Source organism: Vicia villosa, linkage group LG3, assembly GCF_029867415.1.
Source record: "Vicia villosa cultivar HV-30 ecotype Madison, WI linkage group LG3, Vvil1.0, whole genome shotgun sequence".
NCBI classification, from domain to species: Eukaryota; Viridiplantae; Streptophyta; class Magnoliopsida; order Fabales; family Fabaceae; genus Vicia; species Vicia villosa.
In genome coordinates, this window is record NC_081182.1 from 52269817 (window position 1) to 52289183 (window position 19367).

Sequence of the window (19367 nt, forward strand, 5' to 3'; positions counted from 1 at the left end):
CTCAGACCGGCCTTCCACCTCATCGATCTGTTGACTATCATATTCATTTGGTTGAAGGAACCAAACCCGTCAATGTTAGACCGTATCGTTATCCTCAATTTCAAAAATCATAAATGGAAAATTTGATAAGAGAAATGCTGGAACAGGGCATTATTGTCCCGAGTCATAGTCCTTTTTCTTCCCCGGAGTTGTTGGTCCGAAAGAAAGATGGATCGTGGCGCTTTTGCGTAGATTATCTGGCCCTAAATGCTGCCACCGTCAAGGATAAATTTTTGATCCCTACCATCGACGAGTTACTTGATGAGTTAGGCAGATCTTCCGTGTTTACCAAGTTGGACCTACGAGCAGGGTACCACCAGATTTGTATCCACTCTCGCGACACTTATAAGACGGAGTTCCGAACCCATGACGGTCATTTTGAGTTTTTGGTGATGCCATTCGGACTCACGAATGCACCTTCCACATTCCAAGCAACCATGAAGCAGTTGTTTTCTCAATTTTTAAGGCGCTTTGTGATCTTTTTTTACGACATATTGATTTATAGCTCATCTTTGGAAGACCATTTGGTACACTTGGAAATGGTGCTACAGTGTTTACTCTCAAACGCTTTTTATGTTAAACTTTCTAAGTGTTTGTTTTGTCAACAATCCATTGAATATCTTGGCCATATTGTGTCATCCCGTGGTGTTCATTCTGACCCGAGCAAACTTGATGCTATGATGAAATGACCCGAGCAAACTTCATTGCACATTATGCCAGCATTGTTGCTCTGTTAACATATCTATTACACTTGGATTATTTCACTTGGTCTGAGGCAGCCTCGGCGGCCTTTCTCACCCTCAAAGATGCCATGATGGCTGCCTCGGTCTTGTGCCTGCCTGATTTTACTCAAGAATTCATCATTGAAATAGATGCGTACAAATGTGGCATTGGTGCGGTGTTGATGCAGGAAGGCCATCCCATTGCTTTTTTTAGCTAGAAATTGGGCCCAAAAATGCAGGCAGCCTCTGTGTATATCAAGGAATTGCATGCCATCACAGAGGCAGTGCTTAAATGGCGCCAATATCTACTTGTCCATTTCTTTGTCATTCGCATGGATCACAAGAGTATTAAAGAACTGTTGCAGCAAGTGATTCAGACACTGGACCAACAAGTGTATGTGAGGAAGTTATTGGGTTTCCAGTTTCGTATTGAATACAAATATGGCGTCCTAAATAGAGTGGAGGATGCATTGTCGCGTGTACCGGCAGAATGGCCTTCTGCTGATTCTGCTGCAGCATCTACTTTTATGGCCTTAGTTTTAACTCCAACTTTCGGCATCATACAATAAATCCAACAGGAAAACACTTCTGATCCTTTCCTTTTAGAGTTTCATTCACGTGCAGCTAAGGGCACCTTGGAGCTCCCTTTTTTTATTTCACAAGGGCTGGTAACTCATAAAGGGTGGTATGTGCTCAATCCTACCTCTTATGTCTGTAATACAGTGGTTAGTGAGTGCCACGATACTCCTAGTGGGGGTCATGCTGGGGTGAAACGCACCTTTGCTTGGGTGGCTGGCAGTTTCTTTTGGCCTCTCATGCGTCAAGCGGTTATTTCATTTGGGGCTGATTGTTTGTTATGTCAATAAATCAAGTATTCTACACAAGTGCCCGCAGGTTTATTACAATCGTTACCAATTCCGGAGGTAGTCTGGGAGGACATTACGATGGATTTCATCACTGGTTTGCCACCATCTCACGGGTATACGGTTATCATGGTGATAGTGGATCGACTTTCAAAATCTGCTCATTTTGCAGCTTTGCCTACTAGTTGAAGGAGTGAAAAACACTTAGAAAGGGGGGATTGAATAAGGGTTCTTTCTCAAAAAATGGTAGATAAAAATAAATAACACAATTATTTTTATCCTGGTTCGTTGTTAACTAAACTACTCCAGTCCACCCCTGACAAGGTGATTTACCTCAACTGAGGATTTAACCCACTAATCAAACTGATTACAATGGTTCTTCATTTAGATACCCTCTAAGTCTTCTAGAGTCTACAGATCACAACTTGATCACTCTGGGAAATCCTACAAAATTCATATATAATGTTATCATCAAAACTAAGAATATTGATCAGAACATTTCTTGTTCTAACACTAGTTTCACTGCCTCTAAGGTTGCAGAGTTGTTTGTCTCTATGGTGGTTCGTCATCATGGGTTTCCTCGATCCATTGTGTCTGACCGTGATCATATTTTTATTAGCATTTTTTGGCGGAAGTTGTTTGAGTTGAGTGGTACCAAATTGGCTATGAGAAGTGCATACCATCCTCAAACAGATGGCCAGTCTGAGATTGTTAACCGGGGCTTGGAACAATACCTACGAGCTTTCACGCAACACAAACCAGCATTGTGGGTTACTTATCTTCCATGGGCTGAGTTTCATTACAACACCAGTTTCCATAGTAGCCTTAAAATGTCACCATTTCAGGCGCTTTATGGTCGTAGGCCTCCTTCTATTCCCAGCTATACTCTGGGTTCTACTACTATTCAGGCCTTAAATGATGCTCTCCTCACGCGTGACAAACTGTTGCGCACCTTGAAAGACAATTTACTGGAAGCTCAGCACTGTATGACTCAAAAGGCGAATTGTCAGCGACGTGATTTACAATTTGACATAGGGGATTTAGTTCTAGTTCGCCTGCGCCCTTACCGTCAGATCTCGGTTCGCCAGCATCGCCATCATAAGCTGACTAAACGTTATTATGGTCCTTATCCAGTTCTTGAACGTATTGGTTATGTGGCATACAAGTTACAACTTCCCGCAGAGATTCGCATTCACCTTGTATCCCACGTGTCAACACTCAAACCATTCAGAGGTGCTGTTGTACCTGCTACGAGGGACTTACCACTTGAAAGTTTTAAAAACCAACCTGTTGACGTTCCAGAACATGTCTTTTCTATGCGCACCACGTTGGTGCATGGCCAACCCCAACCACAAGTACTAGTGCAGTGGAAGGGATCCCCAATTGAGGAGGCATCTTGGGAGAATTTGACTGAGTTCCAAATCTGTTTTCCGGATTTCCACCTTGAGGACAAGGTAAATTTTGAACAAGAGGGGGATGATACGGATCCATTGGGACAAGGCCCAATACAAGAAGAAGTAGAGCCCAATGAGAATGAGGAGACTAAGAAGGAAGAGCCAATTAAAGGGAAACGTGTCACTAAGCCACCGTATTGGATGAAATATTTCGTGAGTTATTTACAGCATCAACAAAATCTATTTTCTGTTAGAATAATGCTTTGTTATTTCCACTCCATATTTTCCGCAAGTTGTTATGTCATCCTTACCTTATATACTTGTAATTTGGCCTTTGAAGAGGCATGCTGATAGTAAAGAAAATTCCCTTTCTCCTTCTTAATCACTATTCTCTTATTTTCTTTTGGAGTTTACACTCACTCAAAGAGTGCCTTCCCTATATTCATACAATATCTATTGTGTAGGTTGTATCACTTTCATATAAACCCAAGTAAATGGCTCACAATCCAAGTAATGAAACACAACATTAAATGATAATGAGGACCAAAATGAATCAATTTCCCCATGATGACGTGAAACTCGAATCCAAAGGGAAACCCTATCTTGTTATGTGTCCATTAAGTCTTGCACAATAACTTGTAGCCCAAAGCAATGCACCAAAGAGTTATATCCTTCACTATTGAACCCAACTCCGTAAGAGAAACCTCTAGCTTATCACATGAATGGGAAATAAACCCTAATTCAGGAAATCCATCAAATCAAGTGCCTTTCCAAAGACTGAACTATCCATAATCATTTGATTAAGCACCAAGCACCCTGTTGTTTTTTATGAGGAATGAGTCCCTAATAACCATACTTCACCCTAATTCCACACTTCAATGTTTACAGAAGGAACCAGATGAATTAGAAGAATCAGCCTATATTTGATGTAGAAGTCTTAAACCATTATGCAACTCTAAGCTTTTCAAAAATTTTGATCCATACACAACTTATGATGGAAAGATGCATATGAATGTGAAGCTTAAGCCAGTTAGAAGCAAAACCAGGAAGGCAAATTTTGGGGCGCAACACATTAGTAACCACTTTTAGGATTTCAAGAAAGCCAAACAGAGATTTCATCTATTTTCTCCATCGAATCAAATTCTTGCCGTCAAGCATTAGAAGCAAATTTGGAATGCCGTTAGTACCGTTCATCTTTGCAGCGATTGATTCATGTTCCCTAGAAACACGATCTGTGACGTGAAGTTCTCAAGAATAATAGCCGAAAGCTATGGATACCAATTTGTTAGTGCTTGAGGCACTTTTAGTGAGGAGATAATAGAGAGAATAAAGAAAATAAGGATTATGTTATTGAATTGAACTGTACAAATAATGATACATACTATGAATATTTATATACAACCCTGATTGGGCTTTGGCTTACACAACTTGGATTATATTTGATCTTATTAAATTAGATTATATTAATAATATCAATCCCTATAATATCTCAACAAAAACAACTCCAAAACCACTTAAGAAAATAAAGACTACAAAATCACTCAAGCACAACTTATACCAAAATCTAGAAGAACAAAAGTACATGAAAACTATTGAAGTTGAAAAGTTTACTCATAGATAGCTAAAGTTTGAGTTGTTCCATCACTTTCCAAATTCAAGATCCATACCTCAAGTCACTAGTAAGAAGCTAGTGATTGGAATCACATCATCTGCAAACACAAAAATAATAGGTTCAATATTCAAATACTGAATAAACAATTAAGAAATCTTGCAACTTCATGCACATGAAATGAGTATTGGCCTCTTATATTTCAATACAACCTAGAAATCATTAGCAACATAAGTTATTCACAAATTGATATTCCTAATAATGCGTAAAGTTTAGTTTGGATTATAGAACTCTAAGTCAAAAAATATTATGTTGAAAAAAGTACTTACCATGTGAACACCATATCCATTTCTAGGAATGAAGCAAAAGACTAATACATAAATTAAAAAGTCATAAGAATATATATGATAAGAATATTGCATACTTACTTGTACAAGTATCATGATAAAATATATGATTCACCATAAAATATGGTTTTGGTGACCTTATCATTTTTAATGCATAAAACATTACTTGAACATGGAAGGTTCTTTACAACACCATATTTCACTTTAGAAAATTCACTAAGTACATCAGATCAAACAACTTTTTGTAAGAAGTTTATAACTTTATCAATTTTACTGTTATTGAGCTTTACTATCCATTATGATATTACATCTTGCAACGTTGGTTGATGTTGTTAAAACCAATATAACAGTTAAATCCTACATCCTGGTGCAAATCATGGAAAACTTGATTTAAGGATTCGCGTCATGCTGTCAAATAAATAAAAATACTTAGGTTCTAACTTAATAAAATCCAATTGGTAAAAACAAAAAATTTAAATCAATTCTATATCCAGAAACAAAAATGCATTTTTCTTCTATAACAAAACTTAATTTTATCTGCAGTTCAGCCCTGAAAATTATCATGCAATATATTATAACGACGTCATTACAAGATTAAACATCAACTAAACGAACAATTTAAAGGTTTAATCAAATATTTCATACTACCTTACCACTACTTTTCCTCAAAGTCCTTTATAGATTCATCGGGCTGCCTTTTCTTCTTTATTTGATATCCCACTCTTTCCCAGAACTGATAAAGCTACCTAGAAAAGAAACATGAGAGTAAGCTATTGGCTACATCTTGTAACTTAAAAATATATCAAAATACTCAATTGAATTCACAAGATTTTCGTCCAAAATGCTTTAAGTAGAAAGCAATCAAACATCTTGAGTGATGACACTACAACACGATCGTCCAAGATGCTTGAAGTATCATTGAGATGCTCAATTGAACTTCTTACTTCTTCTGATGTATCATTTGTGAAACTCTTATCCGCATCAACTTGTCTTGCTTATTCATGTTACCAGCTCTTCTTCTAAACTTTTGAGTCAACAAAACTTTTGAGTCAACAGAACCAAAGAGTCAATTGTGCCTTTGGGTTCAGGCGGTGCTTGATTAATCGTAGTAAATACATCTTCTACCCTAACACAATCAAATCTTATGATTATCCATATATAATAATAATGCAAAGTCAAGTTTCTTTAACAATAAGATGAATAAAATAGAACAAATGTCTTATACCCAACAATATATATCGGATGCCAATACATAAGGAACATTTGATAAATGAACAAAAGCTCTTTTATAATAACAGTAGAAGAGCATAAAACATAATTGTTGCAAAAGTCGAATACTAACCTGTTTTCAAAAACTTGCTCCTAATTAATTGCTTAAGTAACTACTTTACAAAGTTGAGAATAATCACAAAGAGACAATAAAAAAATTACCTGATTAATGGCTTAAGTAAGTACTTTGAACTTATATTTAAAGATTTGACAATAATTACAAAGAGACAATCAAGAAATTGATATTAGATAAAATTAAGAAATTAATCACTTTCATATATCTTTCAACATTGATACATCTTGTACCCAGGGCCGGTCCTTTGAATTTGGGTGCCTTGGACGAATCAAAAGAGTGGTGCCCCTATAATTTTTTTTAAACAATAAATACATAAGGATAAAAGAAATAACTGGATAAAAAACACATTTTCATTTGACATTGTGCAAAAAGAATACAAGTATGGATCTTTAAATCAATATTTATACTACATCAAAACATAAACCACTATAAAGAGACTTCTTCTTCTTATTCTTCTTATTTAAATATCATCCTCTTATCATTTTTTGTTGCAAAATCATTAATACTTTGTTCATAATCAAGGTTCTTCAAAAAATTATTTTCAATTGAAATCAATGCAAGACTATTTAATCTAGTGACATAGTAAATCTCAAATAAGATTTTAATAATTTTAACTTAGAAAAACTTCTCTCACCAGATGCAACGCTAATATGAATAGTCAATATTGTTCTATAAGTTATGCATGCATTAGGAAAAAAATTAAAAGTCTTTAAAGAACTCAATATCATATAGCTTGGTTTTGATTCAAGTGTTAAAACTTCTCTTATAACTTTCAAATCTTCAAACAAAATTTCACCATCAAGATCAAGAGGATCGCCATGTTTAAACAAGTTTCAAGATGTTTATAACATGCTTTCAAGTCCCTATCAAATAATGATCTAAGCCTTTCAATACCAAACAAGAATAAAAAATATTTTCATATGTGTTATATTGCTCAAATCTTCTATCAAGTGAGCTAATTGTTTAATCTACAATATATAAGAAATAATGATTTCAAAAAGACTCTTCAGTATACTCAAGATTCAGTTGTGTGGGTTAAGATGGATTTTCATCATTGTGTTATTTTCTATGAATTTAACGTTTTTGAATAAACACATTTAATCTCCATTTCATTCCCAATCTTTTCAGTATTATAGCCTTAGCATTCATAAATCTAAATTCTCTATATTCCTTTATTAATTTTGACTCTGTAGTGGCCCTATATATTTGTTAGACAGTATTTTTATAAAATAAATAAATTTTAGTAAATATTTTTATAATAGAAAATTCTCTTTTAATATATATAGCGATAACAAATTTTTGGTGCCCTGGGCTCCCGCCCCGCGAGCCCGTGCTCAGGGCCACCCCTGCTTGTACCAAGAGAAATGGAGATTTTAATTAAGTGACTGTCAGGGTAAAAACACATAATAATTGAACAATAAAACCTCATTTGGCCTCCTGAAATCCGTTAGAAAAATAATATACGTGTGAGTAAGTGGAAAAATAGTCTCATATTAGATAGAAATATGGTGACTTGAATATTTATAAGTGGGAAATCCACTCATCTATTACCTTAAAATTTTAGATAAATAAGTGGTGTATCTTTCACAAAGATGCACAATATTCCTATATTGTTTATCAATGCTCCGTAATTAAAACTCTCGCAACCAATGGAAACTCTAATATAATCAGCATCAATAACTCCAGCACCAACATCAATTGAAAGATTCCAAGTCAATCCTGAAAGGGGGTTTAACTAAGGACGGAGCGAATAAAATTTCTTTTATAAAAGTTTTAAAAAATCATTATCCATGAATAAATGGCGTGTGCATCTGTCCATTTACTAGTTTGAGTGGAAAGAGCTGCTGAAAGTGGCGGGACCCATCTACCGCAGTTCCTGCTTTGCATTTACTTCCGTGTCATAACCACGTGCTTGAATTCTATTCTTAATCATAAAATAAAAAACAGAAAGAAAATTTTAAAAAGTAAAGTATGTACTCTTTCTCTCCCTCCGTCCATTATTTTAAACTTCTTTTATCCCACGTGATCAAATTCCCCCTTACCCTTCTTTATCTTTTCATATCTCTCTTCTCTTCTCTTCTTCATCACTCACAGTTTTTCCTCTCTATAATAATATCTTCTTTCTCTATTGTTGTAACACCTCAAAAATATAATAATTAAAAAAAATGAAATTTAGTAACTCTTTGATAATATTTTTACTAACCGTTATAGTTCAGGTGGGAGTTTCAATCGCGGCGCATATACCTTCCGCCGCCTACGACCGCGTTTTATTCTCCGATCGGAGATGCTGCGAACACGAGAACAAAGAGTTAATGATACAGCCGTGCAAAAACGGAACACGGAGAGCGACGACGGAAACGAACTGTGAAATTTGGAGTGAGGCGTGTTCGGAGGCGGTGTTGAGGGTAGCGACGCTGCCGGAGACGGTGGAGTGGTTGAAAAGTGTTCGGAGGAAGATCCATGAGAATCCGGAGTTGGCTTTTGAGGAAATCGAGACGAGCCGTTTGATAAGAGAGGAGTTGGATCTGATGGAAGTTAGTTATCGGTACCCGCTCGCGAAAACCGGTATTCGTGCTTGGATCGGTACGGGAGGTCCGCCTTTTGTTGCAGTTAGAGCTGACATGGACGCACTTCCTATCCAGGTTGCACTTTCATCTATTCCACTGTTTCTTCACTGTTCTTTTTCTTATTTATTTATTTATTTTTCCATCAAAAGAGTATCTTCTTGAAAACCCTAAAAAATATTAGTGACAAGAAAATACACAATTATTGGATTTTTTTTACTTAGTTTTAATTTTGAGATGAAACTTGGCTATGGGATTTCATGACAAGAAAAATAATGTTGTTTAAAATAAATAAAAAAATCTCATTAATATTATGATTAAACTTTTTTTTTTAAATTAAAATTTCTGTGAGTTGGATTCCGAAAGATAAACTTATCTAACTTGATTTCGATTTTTATGTGTAGTACACCTGATCTGATTTGTCTTTCTGTCTCATATTGATAATACACTTTTAAAAAGTATGTGTGTCAGGTGTTAGAATCTATCTGTCTGACATCTGATTTTTTTTTAATTTAAAAATATTTTTAAAAGTTTTGTCTGATTTTTTAATGATTCAGATAATAATAAGATAATGTACTAGATTGTGTACTTTTTTGAGTTTTGTCTGATGAATTCATGAGCACCATGAATTAAAAAGTTGGGACTTAGTCTATGTTTGAAAAATGCTGTTTTTCATAGTGTTGGAATTTTTAAGAGTATTTTGTTGTGTATACCATGAAATATTTAAAGCTTTATAAAAAAATTTCCTACTTTTTATTAGTGATTTAATTAATGATAAAATATTGGTCCCATTACAGCTCTTGGCTTTAAAGAATAAAGTGTTGCTAGTTTTTTTCTTTTTTTCTTTTCATATGCAGTAGTACTATATTCTTAGCTGTATTTATTTATTTTTGATAAAGAGATGCTCTTAACTTTATTGTGGTGACCAAACTTCTTTGTTGGAATGAATTTATAATTTTCCAAATCATTGGTTGTGTTGTGTGGGATTGGTAATAGGAAGGTGTAGAGTGGGAATACAAGTCTAAAGTTGCCGGTAAAATGCACGCTTGTGGGCACGACGCACATGTGGCGATGCTTATTGGTGCGGCCAAGATATTGAAAACTCGTGAGCATTTATTAAAGGTTTATTTCTTACTCTCTTCCCTTATTCACTCACATGTACTAGGGGTATTTACAATATTCTTAACCACAATTTTCATAACATGTCAAACAAAAAGCTAGCTACTGCATTTGTATTTTTCTCCGTTTGTTAAATAAAATAACTATTTTTTCTACAAAACATTATAAAAGTAACATCTTTAATCAAATTTATCAAGTGAATGCTAACATGTATTTATAGGATAATTTAGTGTACTAAATATATGACTTAATTAATAAGGCTATGTTACTTCCTTAGCTCTTTGCCGCTAACAATTTTACTACACTTTTAATATCGGGTTAAGATATGAATTTAATCTTATCACTTTTGTTAAGAAATAGGAAGTCTAACTCAATCGTACAAATTTAATTTATACATTGAAAATTGTCTCTACTTATAAAAACAATTTTAAGTCATATAATATGAAATTTTTAACACATCTTATTCCCTTATGTCTAGGACATAACATCTAATGCATAAAAATAATTGGTTGGTGGTTCAATAATAAAAACTTAATAACAAATGGTCTACTTAATCTTAAACGAGGTTCTAAGAAATGTGGATGAATCTATAAAAACATATTCAAGCAATATATTATTCGATATGAAATTCTTAATAAATTATTTATAAAAAAAAAAGTCACCATGCGTGTAGTTTATACTAACATTTTATACATAGTTTATACTAACATTTTATACATAGTTTACTTGTATATATATTTTATTAATAATTTTTTATATTAATATATAAATATATATAAATGTTATTTTCAGTAATTAGCACTTTATGCCCATTTATATTAATTTAATTCAACTATCACAAGGTATTCTCCAGCCCCTCATATGATAAACATTTATTGAATAAACACTTGACTGAATTATTTATCTAAACACCCCTTCATTATTTGGAGGGTTATTGAGTTTGAATTATTAGTTTTTATCAGTTTCCATTTTTGGGGTGTTCTGCATGATACCACTTTTCACAAATTAGTGTTCTTTTTGTTGTCCTTTTCCCCTCTTCTAAACGTGAAAACATTACTATTGGTGCCATGTCAATTCATTACCAAATACTTGCTTTTTGAACTCCTCATGATATCATATGGCAATTGTGTTTTAGTATCTTACATTAATAGTATTCCCGAAAGGGAAATTTAGTATTCATTTTTGTGTGTGCAAAACTCAAACTACTAAACCTTTAGAGGTAAAAGAAGAAGATGGAAGTTTCGTATTACCAATTAGTCATTAAACCTCTATAGAATGAAATCTAAAACATTTTGTTAATTACATGTTTAGATTTTCGAACAAGTTTGACAAAATTAGAGTAAACATCACTAATGATATTAAACTTGTTGCATGCACCCAAAAATGTGGTGCACGTGCATCAACGGAATCTTTTTAATTTGACATGCATGTTACTCCATTAATTGTTTTAGCTATATATTTAAAATTTTGTATTCTAAATTTGAATTTTAACAATCCTTTTGTGCTTATCTTCGTCACACATACCTCCATACAACTACTATTGCATGAAACCTTGAAATGGCATTTTTTATCGACCGAGTTTATTCAATATTTCTTTTCTAATGAACTTGGTAGATTTCTACTACAAACATGAATGTTGCCATCTCTTAAATACTCAATTTTTTTTAAAAAGGATTGAGTATTTTAGTGACTTTAGTGAAATTGTTGCAATTGAAAACTGAAGTTATTCACATTTTTAATTTAATTATTTATATATTTTTCAAGTACACTAAAGTTATCAAAGTCACCAAATTTAAAAATTACTTAATTCTTTAATTCCCAATTTTATTTTATCTTCATATTAGTCGGGCACTTTAAAATAAGATGGAATCCGTCTTGAATTTTACTATCATGCTTATTTTGACATGTAAATATACCTTCTTCGATTTTCAGATGAAAACTTGCATATTTCTTTTAATATAACTTAAAAAGCGTTAGATGAAGTGATTTTTTTCTTAAACAATTACTACAAAAATAGAAGCTTAAATTAAAATGGTCCACCAATGTTTTTGTGGTGCATATTACATTCAGATTTTACACAAAATGGCAGTTATAGAAAGGGACATGGGAGTAAAATTTAGTCAATCAACATCTACATGTCTTATCTCTACCACGGTATCATAGGAGCTATCAGTTAGAATACTGTTTTTCACTTTATTTGAAAAGAAATGTTATTTTGTTTTGTTTCAGAGCATTTGTACGGATTTTGTTTACTGCTTGTGCTATCTTTTTTTTATGTGATGTGATAAATAGATATGGTTTGCTTGGCTTGGAATGCATGCAGTAGAAAAATTGAAAAATATAAAAATAAAAATCTCTTATTTAATAATTTTAATTGTATGGTTGGATAGATAAAAAATATATTTATACTAATAGCTTTTGTATTTCTCATGTTAAATATTTATAAGTGAGAATATTCCTTTTCATTAATTTGTCTCTTTACATTTCTTTTTTACTTTTTGTCACTCATGTTATTTTCTTATATCGCTATTTTTTTCAAACAACCTATGCCTTAAGTCTGTATTTTTGTTTTGTCATCACAGGGCACTGTAATTCTGTTATTCCAGCCAGCAGAAGAAGCTGGTAATGGTGCAAAGAGAATGATACAAGACGGTGCTTTGGAGGACGTTGAGGCTATATTTGCAGTTCATGTATCCCACGAACATCCAACTGCTATAATTGGGTCGAGGCCTGGACCTCTGTTGGCTGGCTGTGGATTTTTTAGAGCAGTGATTAGTGCGAAAAGAGCCTTTGCTGCAAGCTCTCGCCACTCAGCTGATCCAGTTTTGGCCGCTTCAGCTGCAGTTATCAGCATACAAGGCATTGTCTCTCGCGAATCAAATCCAATGGATTCACAGGTATTGTCTCACTGTCATGGTCTTCTCTGGTCTTGCTTGCATAACTCTCAAACTAACTATTTGGTTCCCTTTACAATTCAGGTTGTGTCCGTAACTTCGTTTAATGGAGGCAATACTCATGACACGATAACAGACGAGGTTGTCATTGGTGGGACCTTCAGAGCATTTTCTAATTCCAGTTTTTACCAGCTGCGGGAAAGAATAGAGCAGGTTGCCGACTTGGCTTATAAATGTGTCATGATTTCTATTATACTAATGATAATGTGAGCTGAACTTGAATCCTATTGTTGTCTCAACTCTCAAACAGGTGATTGTGGAACAGGCTAGTGTCTACAGATGCTTTGCAGAAGTTGACTTCTTTGAAAAGGAGTACAATATTTACCCTCCCATGATTAATGATGACCAAATGTACGAGCACGTGAAAAAAGTGTCAATCGATTTGCTGGGTCGAAAGAATTTCAAGGTAGTCCCACCTATGATGGGCGCCGAAGATTTCTCTTTTTATTCCCAAGTCATTCCTTCAGCTTTCTTCTACATAGGGATAAGGAATGAAACACTAGGTTCAACTTATACGGGACACTCTCCGCATTTCATGATCGATGAAGATGCTCTACCGATAGGAGCTGCTGTTCATGCCACCATTGCAGAGAGGTACCTCATTGAATTTGGATGATGTTGAAAACCATGTCCTTTCCACTTTGTACAAAAATATGTACCCTGGTTTATCCGTCTTCCTCGTGTTCTCTGTTAATGTGTTGCTTGAGGTTAAGGAACGGTAGAAACCAGCTTATCATTTCCTTGTGTAGAAGGTAGGCTCAACATAGGAAACAGAAGAAGGGGGAGAGAAGGGGTGGGGGAACAATATATGTATAAAATATGTTCACCATTTATGGATGCAGATGTACATCTGTATACACTATTAAATAATGATGTAATTGATTTACTTTTTCTTAATGATAATAGTCTATGATAACGGTCTTATAAGCACATCATATTCAGTATTAACTGCGTCCAACTAATGAAACCACAAACCATGTAGTTATATATGACAAACAGAAGGCTAATGGAACATAAACATTCACTGCCAGAAATTGACTTCATTTCAGCAATAAATACATTGCAGTTATAATTATTCTGGAGTTGAATACATTCTGTCATTTATACAGTGCTATTTATTCTGCAGTTGAGTCAATTACACGTGAACAAGATTATGGGTTTACAAAAACTACAACACATTTTGTAAAAAAAAAAAAAAAAACTCAGCATTTTATATGAACTCTGCACATGCTAAATGCTTAGAGCTCTTCGGCCTTCTATCAAGAAAATTGCACTAATTATTTATGGAACATTGGAACCTCACCTCTTCTCTCCACATAAAGTCCGGGCAGCTTGAAGAGCAAAATATGTTAGGATGATGTCAGCACCAGCCCGTCGGAGGCACAATAATGACTCCATCATAACCTTTTCTTCGTCAATCATTTTAAGAGCACCACCAGCTTTTATCATTGAATATTCACCAGAAACCTGTTCCATGAAATAAGGATTATATGAATAAAGATGGTTAAATTAATAAAGCAAAAAAACATGTTTTAAGCTACTGAAATATATCCTCTCGTTCACATAAGAGTAGTCCAAAGTTTTCACTAATGACAGCTTCAAACTTAATAAGGGTAAATATAAGCATCATGGCGTCCATAATATCTATGAACAACTTTTGTAAGTTGTATACATTTTTGCTTATAATACTGACATAAGGGAGTATTAAATTAACATATCAAACAAGTTTCTTCTTCAACTTGAGCAGCTTTCTACTTAAGGTCTTATTCATTTGTTTTGGCAGTTAAAAATGTTATAAACAGCATATGCAATTTATAATTCCAAACTGGACAAATCACAAAAGACCAGATATATGATATCACTACACAAACAAATAGCCAATCAATCCTTTTTGGAAAGAATTTGACTAAAATTTGATGACATGAAAAAGCAACACATCGTAAGAGCAATAACTATTGTAGCAACCATAAAACTTGTGCCCAACTCGATGTAAAAATATAAGGGCCACTTTTGTCTATTATAAAAGAACTTCTGTTATGAGTATATACGTTATCAGTATTCATTGGTCAGAAATAATTGAACATTGATCAACTTTTCAACAGAAATATTTTGCCTAGATCTAGAATAAGCCAGAGTAGAACCTGGTATGCTGCAATTGGCAGTGGAGAGTTATCTCTAAGTAGTCTTATGATATCCAAATAGGGAAGACCGGGCTTCACCTGCAGATCCAAATTTTCTAAAGTCAGTATACAAAATGAGCATAAGATGAGTTTCATTCCTTAACTATGATCATACACATAAGGAAAAAAGAACAAAACTAAACCAACCAAGAGAATATCGGCTCCTTCAGACTCGTCTTCCCTCATCTCCGTCAGAGCCTCTCTATAATTGGCTGGGTTCATCTGGTAACTTTTGTTCAGCCAGACCAAAATTATGGCAAAGTAAGAATCAATTATTTATGGCAAAGTAAAATAGATTAGATATTTGATACGAAGTTCGATTTCAAGATAACACATACGTCTTCTTATCCCCAAACCGGGGGTTGGAGTCCAGAGCTTCTCTAAATGGCCCATAAAATGAGCTTGCATACCTGTTGGTAGCAGATAAATGGCATAAATTAGGATTGAGCTAGATAATTGCCAAGAAAAGATGCATTAACAAATAGCAGCATCCACCAAGCTAATAGTAAACTCAGTAACAAATGAATAGCAATCGGCAAAAATAGTGAAATGCTCAAGGCAGCAACAACATGCATAACTAAAGGAATTTGAACGCTACGACTATTGGCGAAAGGAAGATAAAATTGATTATAACTTGCATAAGAAACCAGCTTGTGCTTAAGGGAACTGGTTCACCTTAAAATTATAAATATCAATATGCCACACATTTTGAATATCTTCACTGATACCGAATGCTACAACATATAATAGAGAGCCATTGATTTGTAAGTCTAGATTCTTCATAACCCAATCTTGTAAGTTCATACCAGATCAAGGAAAAAAAGAATCCCCATCATTAGCGATTCTCAATTTCAATTTACAAATAATTTCCCTCTTTTAACTAAAATTATTTCTAAAGCTAGAGAACAGAGATATAAACTTCAATAATTTCCAATGCATGCTGGCATAAACAGAAAGTAAGATAAGGAAAGAGAAATGGCATAAAATTACTTTGCAGTATATGACATAATAGAAACATGCTGAAAACCTTCAGCATCGAGAGCTACTCGCATCGCTCCTACCCGACCGTCCATCATATCGCTGGGGCTGACAACATCTGCTCCAGCCCGTGCCTTTTATAAAATATAAAGACAAAATAAATTGCGTTAGTGTCTTAGCGTGGAAATAGAATGAAAAACTTAGAAGTTTGAAACATAGAAGCATATGACAATTTCACCATCTAATAATGCTCAATCATTAACCTTCCTAAAGTCTTTTAGAAGTTGATAAATGTGCTTTTGAATGCTATACTTTAGGTGAGTAATTTGTTAAGGAAACCCTGAACAAAACAATAGGTAACTTCCTAGTTGAAGATGTACACACGAAACATGTAATTATATTACCTGGGCTACAGCTTGTTTACAAAGCTGATGAACAGTTTCATCATTCATAATAACTCCTACAAGATATTTAGAATAGAAATTATAATCAGTACTTTATTGACAGCAATCAAAATATGTTCCAAGCGGAACAGCCCTTTAACATCAGTGCATATTCTTCAGATTCACAGAACATTTTTATTAGGCCAATGATCATGTTCAGGACTACTGAAATAGGTTTGAATAAAAGATTTTCAACTTTTGAGTATAAAAGACAAATTTACCAACATACCGTCTTCTCTGACTATGCCATCATGTCCATCTGACGAATAAGGATCTAATGCAACATCTGTGTAAATAATCTGAAGAGAAATTGAATGCGAAAGGATATTGGATTAATTTTTCTTCTAACATTCACCAGAAAAACATAACAATCTCGAATCATAAAAGCTATGTTCACTTACAAGATCAGGGTACTTATCCTTGAGCAACCGTATAGTCCGAGGCACTAAACCATCCTCATTGTATGCTTCATCTCCTGTGGGGGTCTAAAGGGGGAAACTTGTTATACTAGATTTAATTAATTCTACCAAAAAACTTATGGTATGTAGGATAGAGAATAAAACCTTCAAAGCATCTGGAATTTTGGGGAAGAGCACAACACTGTTAACACCAACATCCCGTGCTTTTGCAACCTAAATTACAAAAAATACTCACTGAAATTAAACTAAAATTCAATTAGAAATAACAAGAATGAAATCACCATCACTAATGCAGTTTTGAAGATAAAAAAGGGAAAAGAGAAGGCTGATTGAAAACCTCTTCCACAAGTCCATGTCTCCAACCAAGCCTGTAACATCCAGGCATAGCCCCAATAGGGGTATCCTCCTCGCCTGCAAAAAGGTTCAAATATTCTCAAAACCTAAAATCAAATAATCACAAACACAATACAATCCAACCCACACCTACAAGCCAACAATGTAAGCACATTTTTACATAGGTAACAAGTAACAACCCTAATATTAAAAAAAAAGAAAAACCTAACCTTCATGTATAAAAAGTGGATAGACAAAATTGGAAGGTGATATACTAGTTTCCTGAAACGCCGATCTAAGTACAGGCGATCTTCTATTCCGTCGGGGACGTCTTTGAATAGGCTAACACAAACGGAAAAAAAATCAAAATCAATGAATAATTTTGCTTAGCAATGCACAACAGAACTTTAATTTCGCAATAATAATACTCACAAGTGAAGGAACCACTGGGGTTCCAGCTGGTGCGGCCGGTGTAGGCGGTACAGGAGGTGCTTCCGGTACTTTACCGGCAACAACCGCGGCTTCGAAATCGGAGTCACTAGCTCTAACAGTGAAAAGACTTGGAGGTTGTCGGCGCTTTGATGAAGAGAAGCTTAGATAGTTGGGTAATGTGGATGGTGATTTGAGATCGACGTAGGTGTGGGAACTCAAGGTTAAGGGTGTGTTTGGAATGGTTGAAGAAGCCATGATGAGTGATGATTGGGAGGTTAAGGTTTTTGGAATTGTGAGAGAAGGTGGTGAAAATGAGAGAAATGTTGATGAGAAAATCTAGATAGCCAATAGTGAGGTGGTGATGGAAGAGGATAAGTTGGGTGTGGAAGTACACACTGGATTCCCAACAATTTATTTGATTTACGTTTATGTCCTTCACCTAATCTTCCCAAGTGCCTTTGCGTTTTTTTGAAACTGTGTTTATTATGATGGCTTCGCGTCCGTGGACAATTTTGATTTGGTTTCTTAGAAGCTAATAAGTTGTAGTTTTTTTTATTTAACTACAAATTGTGACTTTTAGGAGCAAGACTAATATATATATGAAATTGGACAATTTTGATCTCGGTTGAATTCGTTATAAAATTGTTAGTCTAATAGAATTGAGAAAAATCTAAAAATTGAGATCAAAATTACAAAATGAGATCAATTTTAAACACTCGTTTTGGTCACAAAAAATATAAAATGCAATTATTATACTTGTACATCCCAATTATTATACTTATACATCCCAGTCCCATGTAGCTTGAGCTGTCAATATAGACTATCCGACCTTAAATGGACCGGCCCTAGTGGATTCTGAGCTTTTTAGGGCTGTACCAAAAAGACCATGTGAAATATGGGCTCGAGATTTACTACCCGAATCCGGCCCAAGATGGGCTTCAGGCTACCCGACCTTAAATAAATTTTTTTATTTAAAAAAAATTAAAATAAAAACTCCATAATATTTATTATAAATAAAATTAAAAATTATGTTATTTTAAACATAATACATTTTTAAGTACTATATTATCTCTTATAAATATTATAATGTGTTTCTAAATACAATATATGTCTAAATTGTATAAAATAAGACTTGAATATTTATTATAAGAAAAAAACTAATATAATACGATGAAAAAATATTGATTATATTAATGTATAACATCTAAAAGAGAAAGATTGAATAAAATAGAGATAAAATTTAGTGAAGTGAGAAAAATCAATATGTTATTTTGGAGTAAGATAATATAAGTATTAATATATTTTTTTAAAATTTATAATTATGCGAGCCTAATGGGCTACCCACGACCCATATGGTCTAGCCCTAATGGGTAGCGGACTTTTCAGGGCTGGGCTAAAAAGGCCCTGAAAAATATGGGCTCTAATTTTAAGGCTCAAGCCCTACAATTTTTCGGGCTTGGCGGGCCGGCCCATATGAGGTAGCCCATTTTGACAGCTCTACATGTACCCCATCCCAAGTAATTGTCGGTATGCGGTATGACCATGATATCGAGTTTAGGAGCAAGATTGGTTGTATACATTTCAGGTACCCTATCTCGACTATTTGGCGGGAATACAAGGATTGAA

At 34.3% G+C, this 19367-nt stretch overlaps 2 protein-coding genes across 2 annotated transcripts; one reads left to right on the top strand and one right to left on the bottom strand.

Moving 5' to 3' along the window:
* The first annotated feature begins 8348 nt into the window (after positions 1 to 8348).
* LOC131661416 (IAA-amino acid hydrolase ILR1-like 6) lies at positions 8349 to 13886 on the top strand. The gene is made up of 5 exons (XM_058930955.1): positions 8349 to 8961; positions 9880 to 10005; positions 12585 to 12899; positions 12981 to 13109; positions 13207 to 13886. The coding sequence occupies exons 1-5, from the start codon at positions 8485 to 8487 to the stop codon at positions 13570 to 13572; spliced, it is 1413 nt and encodes a 470-aa protein (XP_058786938.1). The 5' UTR covers positions 8349 to 8484; the 3' UTR covers positions 13573 to 13886.
* Positions 13887 to 13963: 77 nt separating this feature from the next.
* On the bottom strand, positions 13964 to 18191 carry LOC131661417 (delta-aminolevulinic acid dehydratase, chloroplastic). The gene is made up of 12 exons (XM_058930956.1): positions 17742 to 18191; positions 17540 to 17651; positions 17314 to 17387; positions 17121 to 17189; positions 16959 to 17042; positions 16787 to 16856; positions 16519 to 16574; positions 16127 to 16248; positions 15475 to 15546; positions 15284 to 15365; positions 15098 to 15175; positions 13964 to 14423 (listed from the first exon to the last, which is right to left on the bottom strand). The coding sequence occupies exons 1-12, from the start codon at positions 17994 to 17996 to the stop codon at positions 14256 to 14258; spliced, it is 1242 nt and encodes a 413-aa protein (XP_058786939.1). The 5' UTR covers positions 17997 to 18191; the 3' UTR covers positions 13964 to 14255.
* Between the last annotated feature and the right edge of the window lie 1176 nt (positions 18192 to 19367).

Excerpts from the sequence above, each read along its gene's own strand:
- LOC131661416 (XM_058930955.1), top strand. The coding sequence starts at position 8,485 with ATGAAATTTAGTAACTCTTTGATAATATTTTTACTAACCGTTATAGTT. Across the intron at positions 8,962-9,879 it reads TGGACGCACTTCCTATCCAG|GAAGGTGTAGAGTGGGAATA; the intron begins GTTGCACTTTCA and ends GATTGGTAATAG. Across the intron at positions 12,900-12,980 it reads CAAATCCAATGGATTCACAG|GTTGTGTCCGTAACTTCGTT; the intron begins GTATTGTCTCAC and ends TTTACAATTCAG.
- LOC131661417 (XM_058930956.1), bottom strand. The coding sequence starts at position 17,996 with ATGGCTTCTTCAACCATTCCAAACACACCCTTAACCTTGAGTTCCCAC. Across the intron at positions 17,190-17,313 it reads GACATGGACTTGTGGAAGAG|GTTGCAAAAGCACGGGATGT; the intron begins GTTTTCAATCAG and ends TTTGTAATTTAG. Across the intron at positions 16,857-16,958 it reads AGGATAAGTACCCTGATCTT|ATTATTTACACAGATGTTGC; the intron begins GTAAGTGAACAT and ends ATTTCTCTTCAG.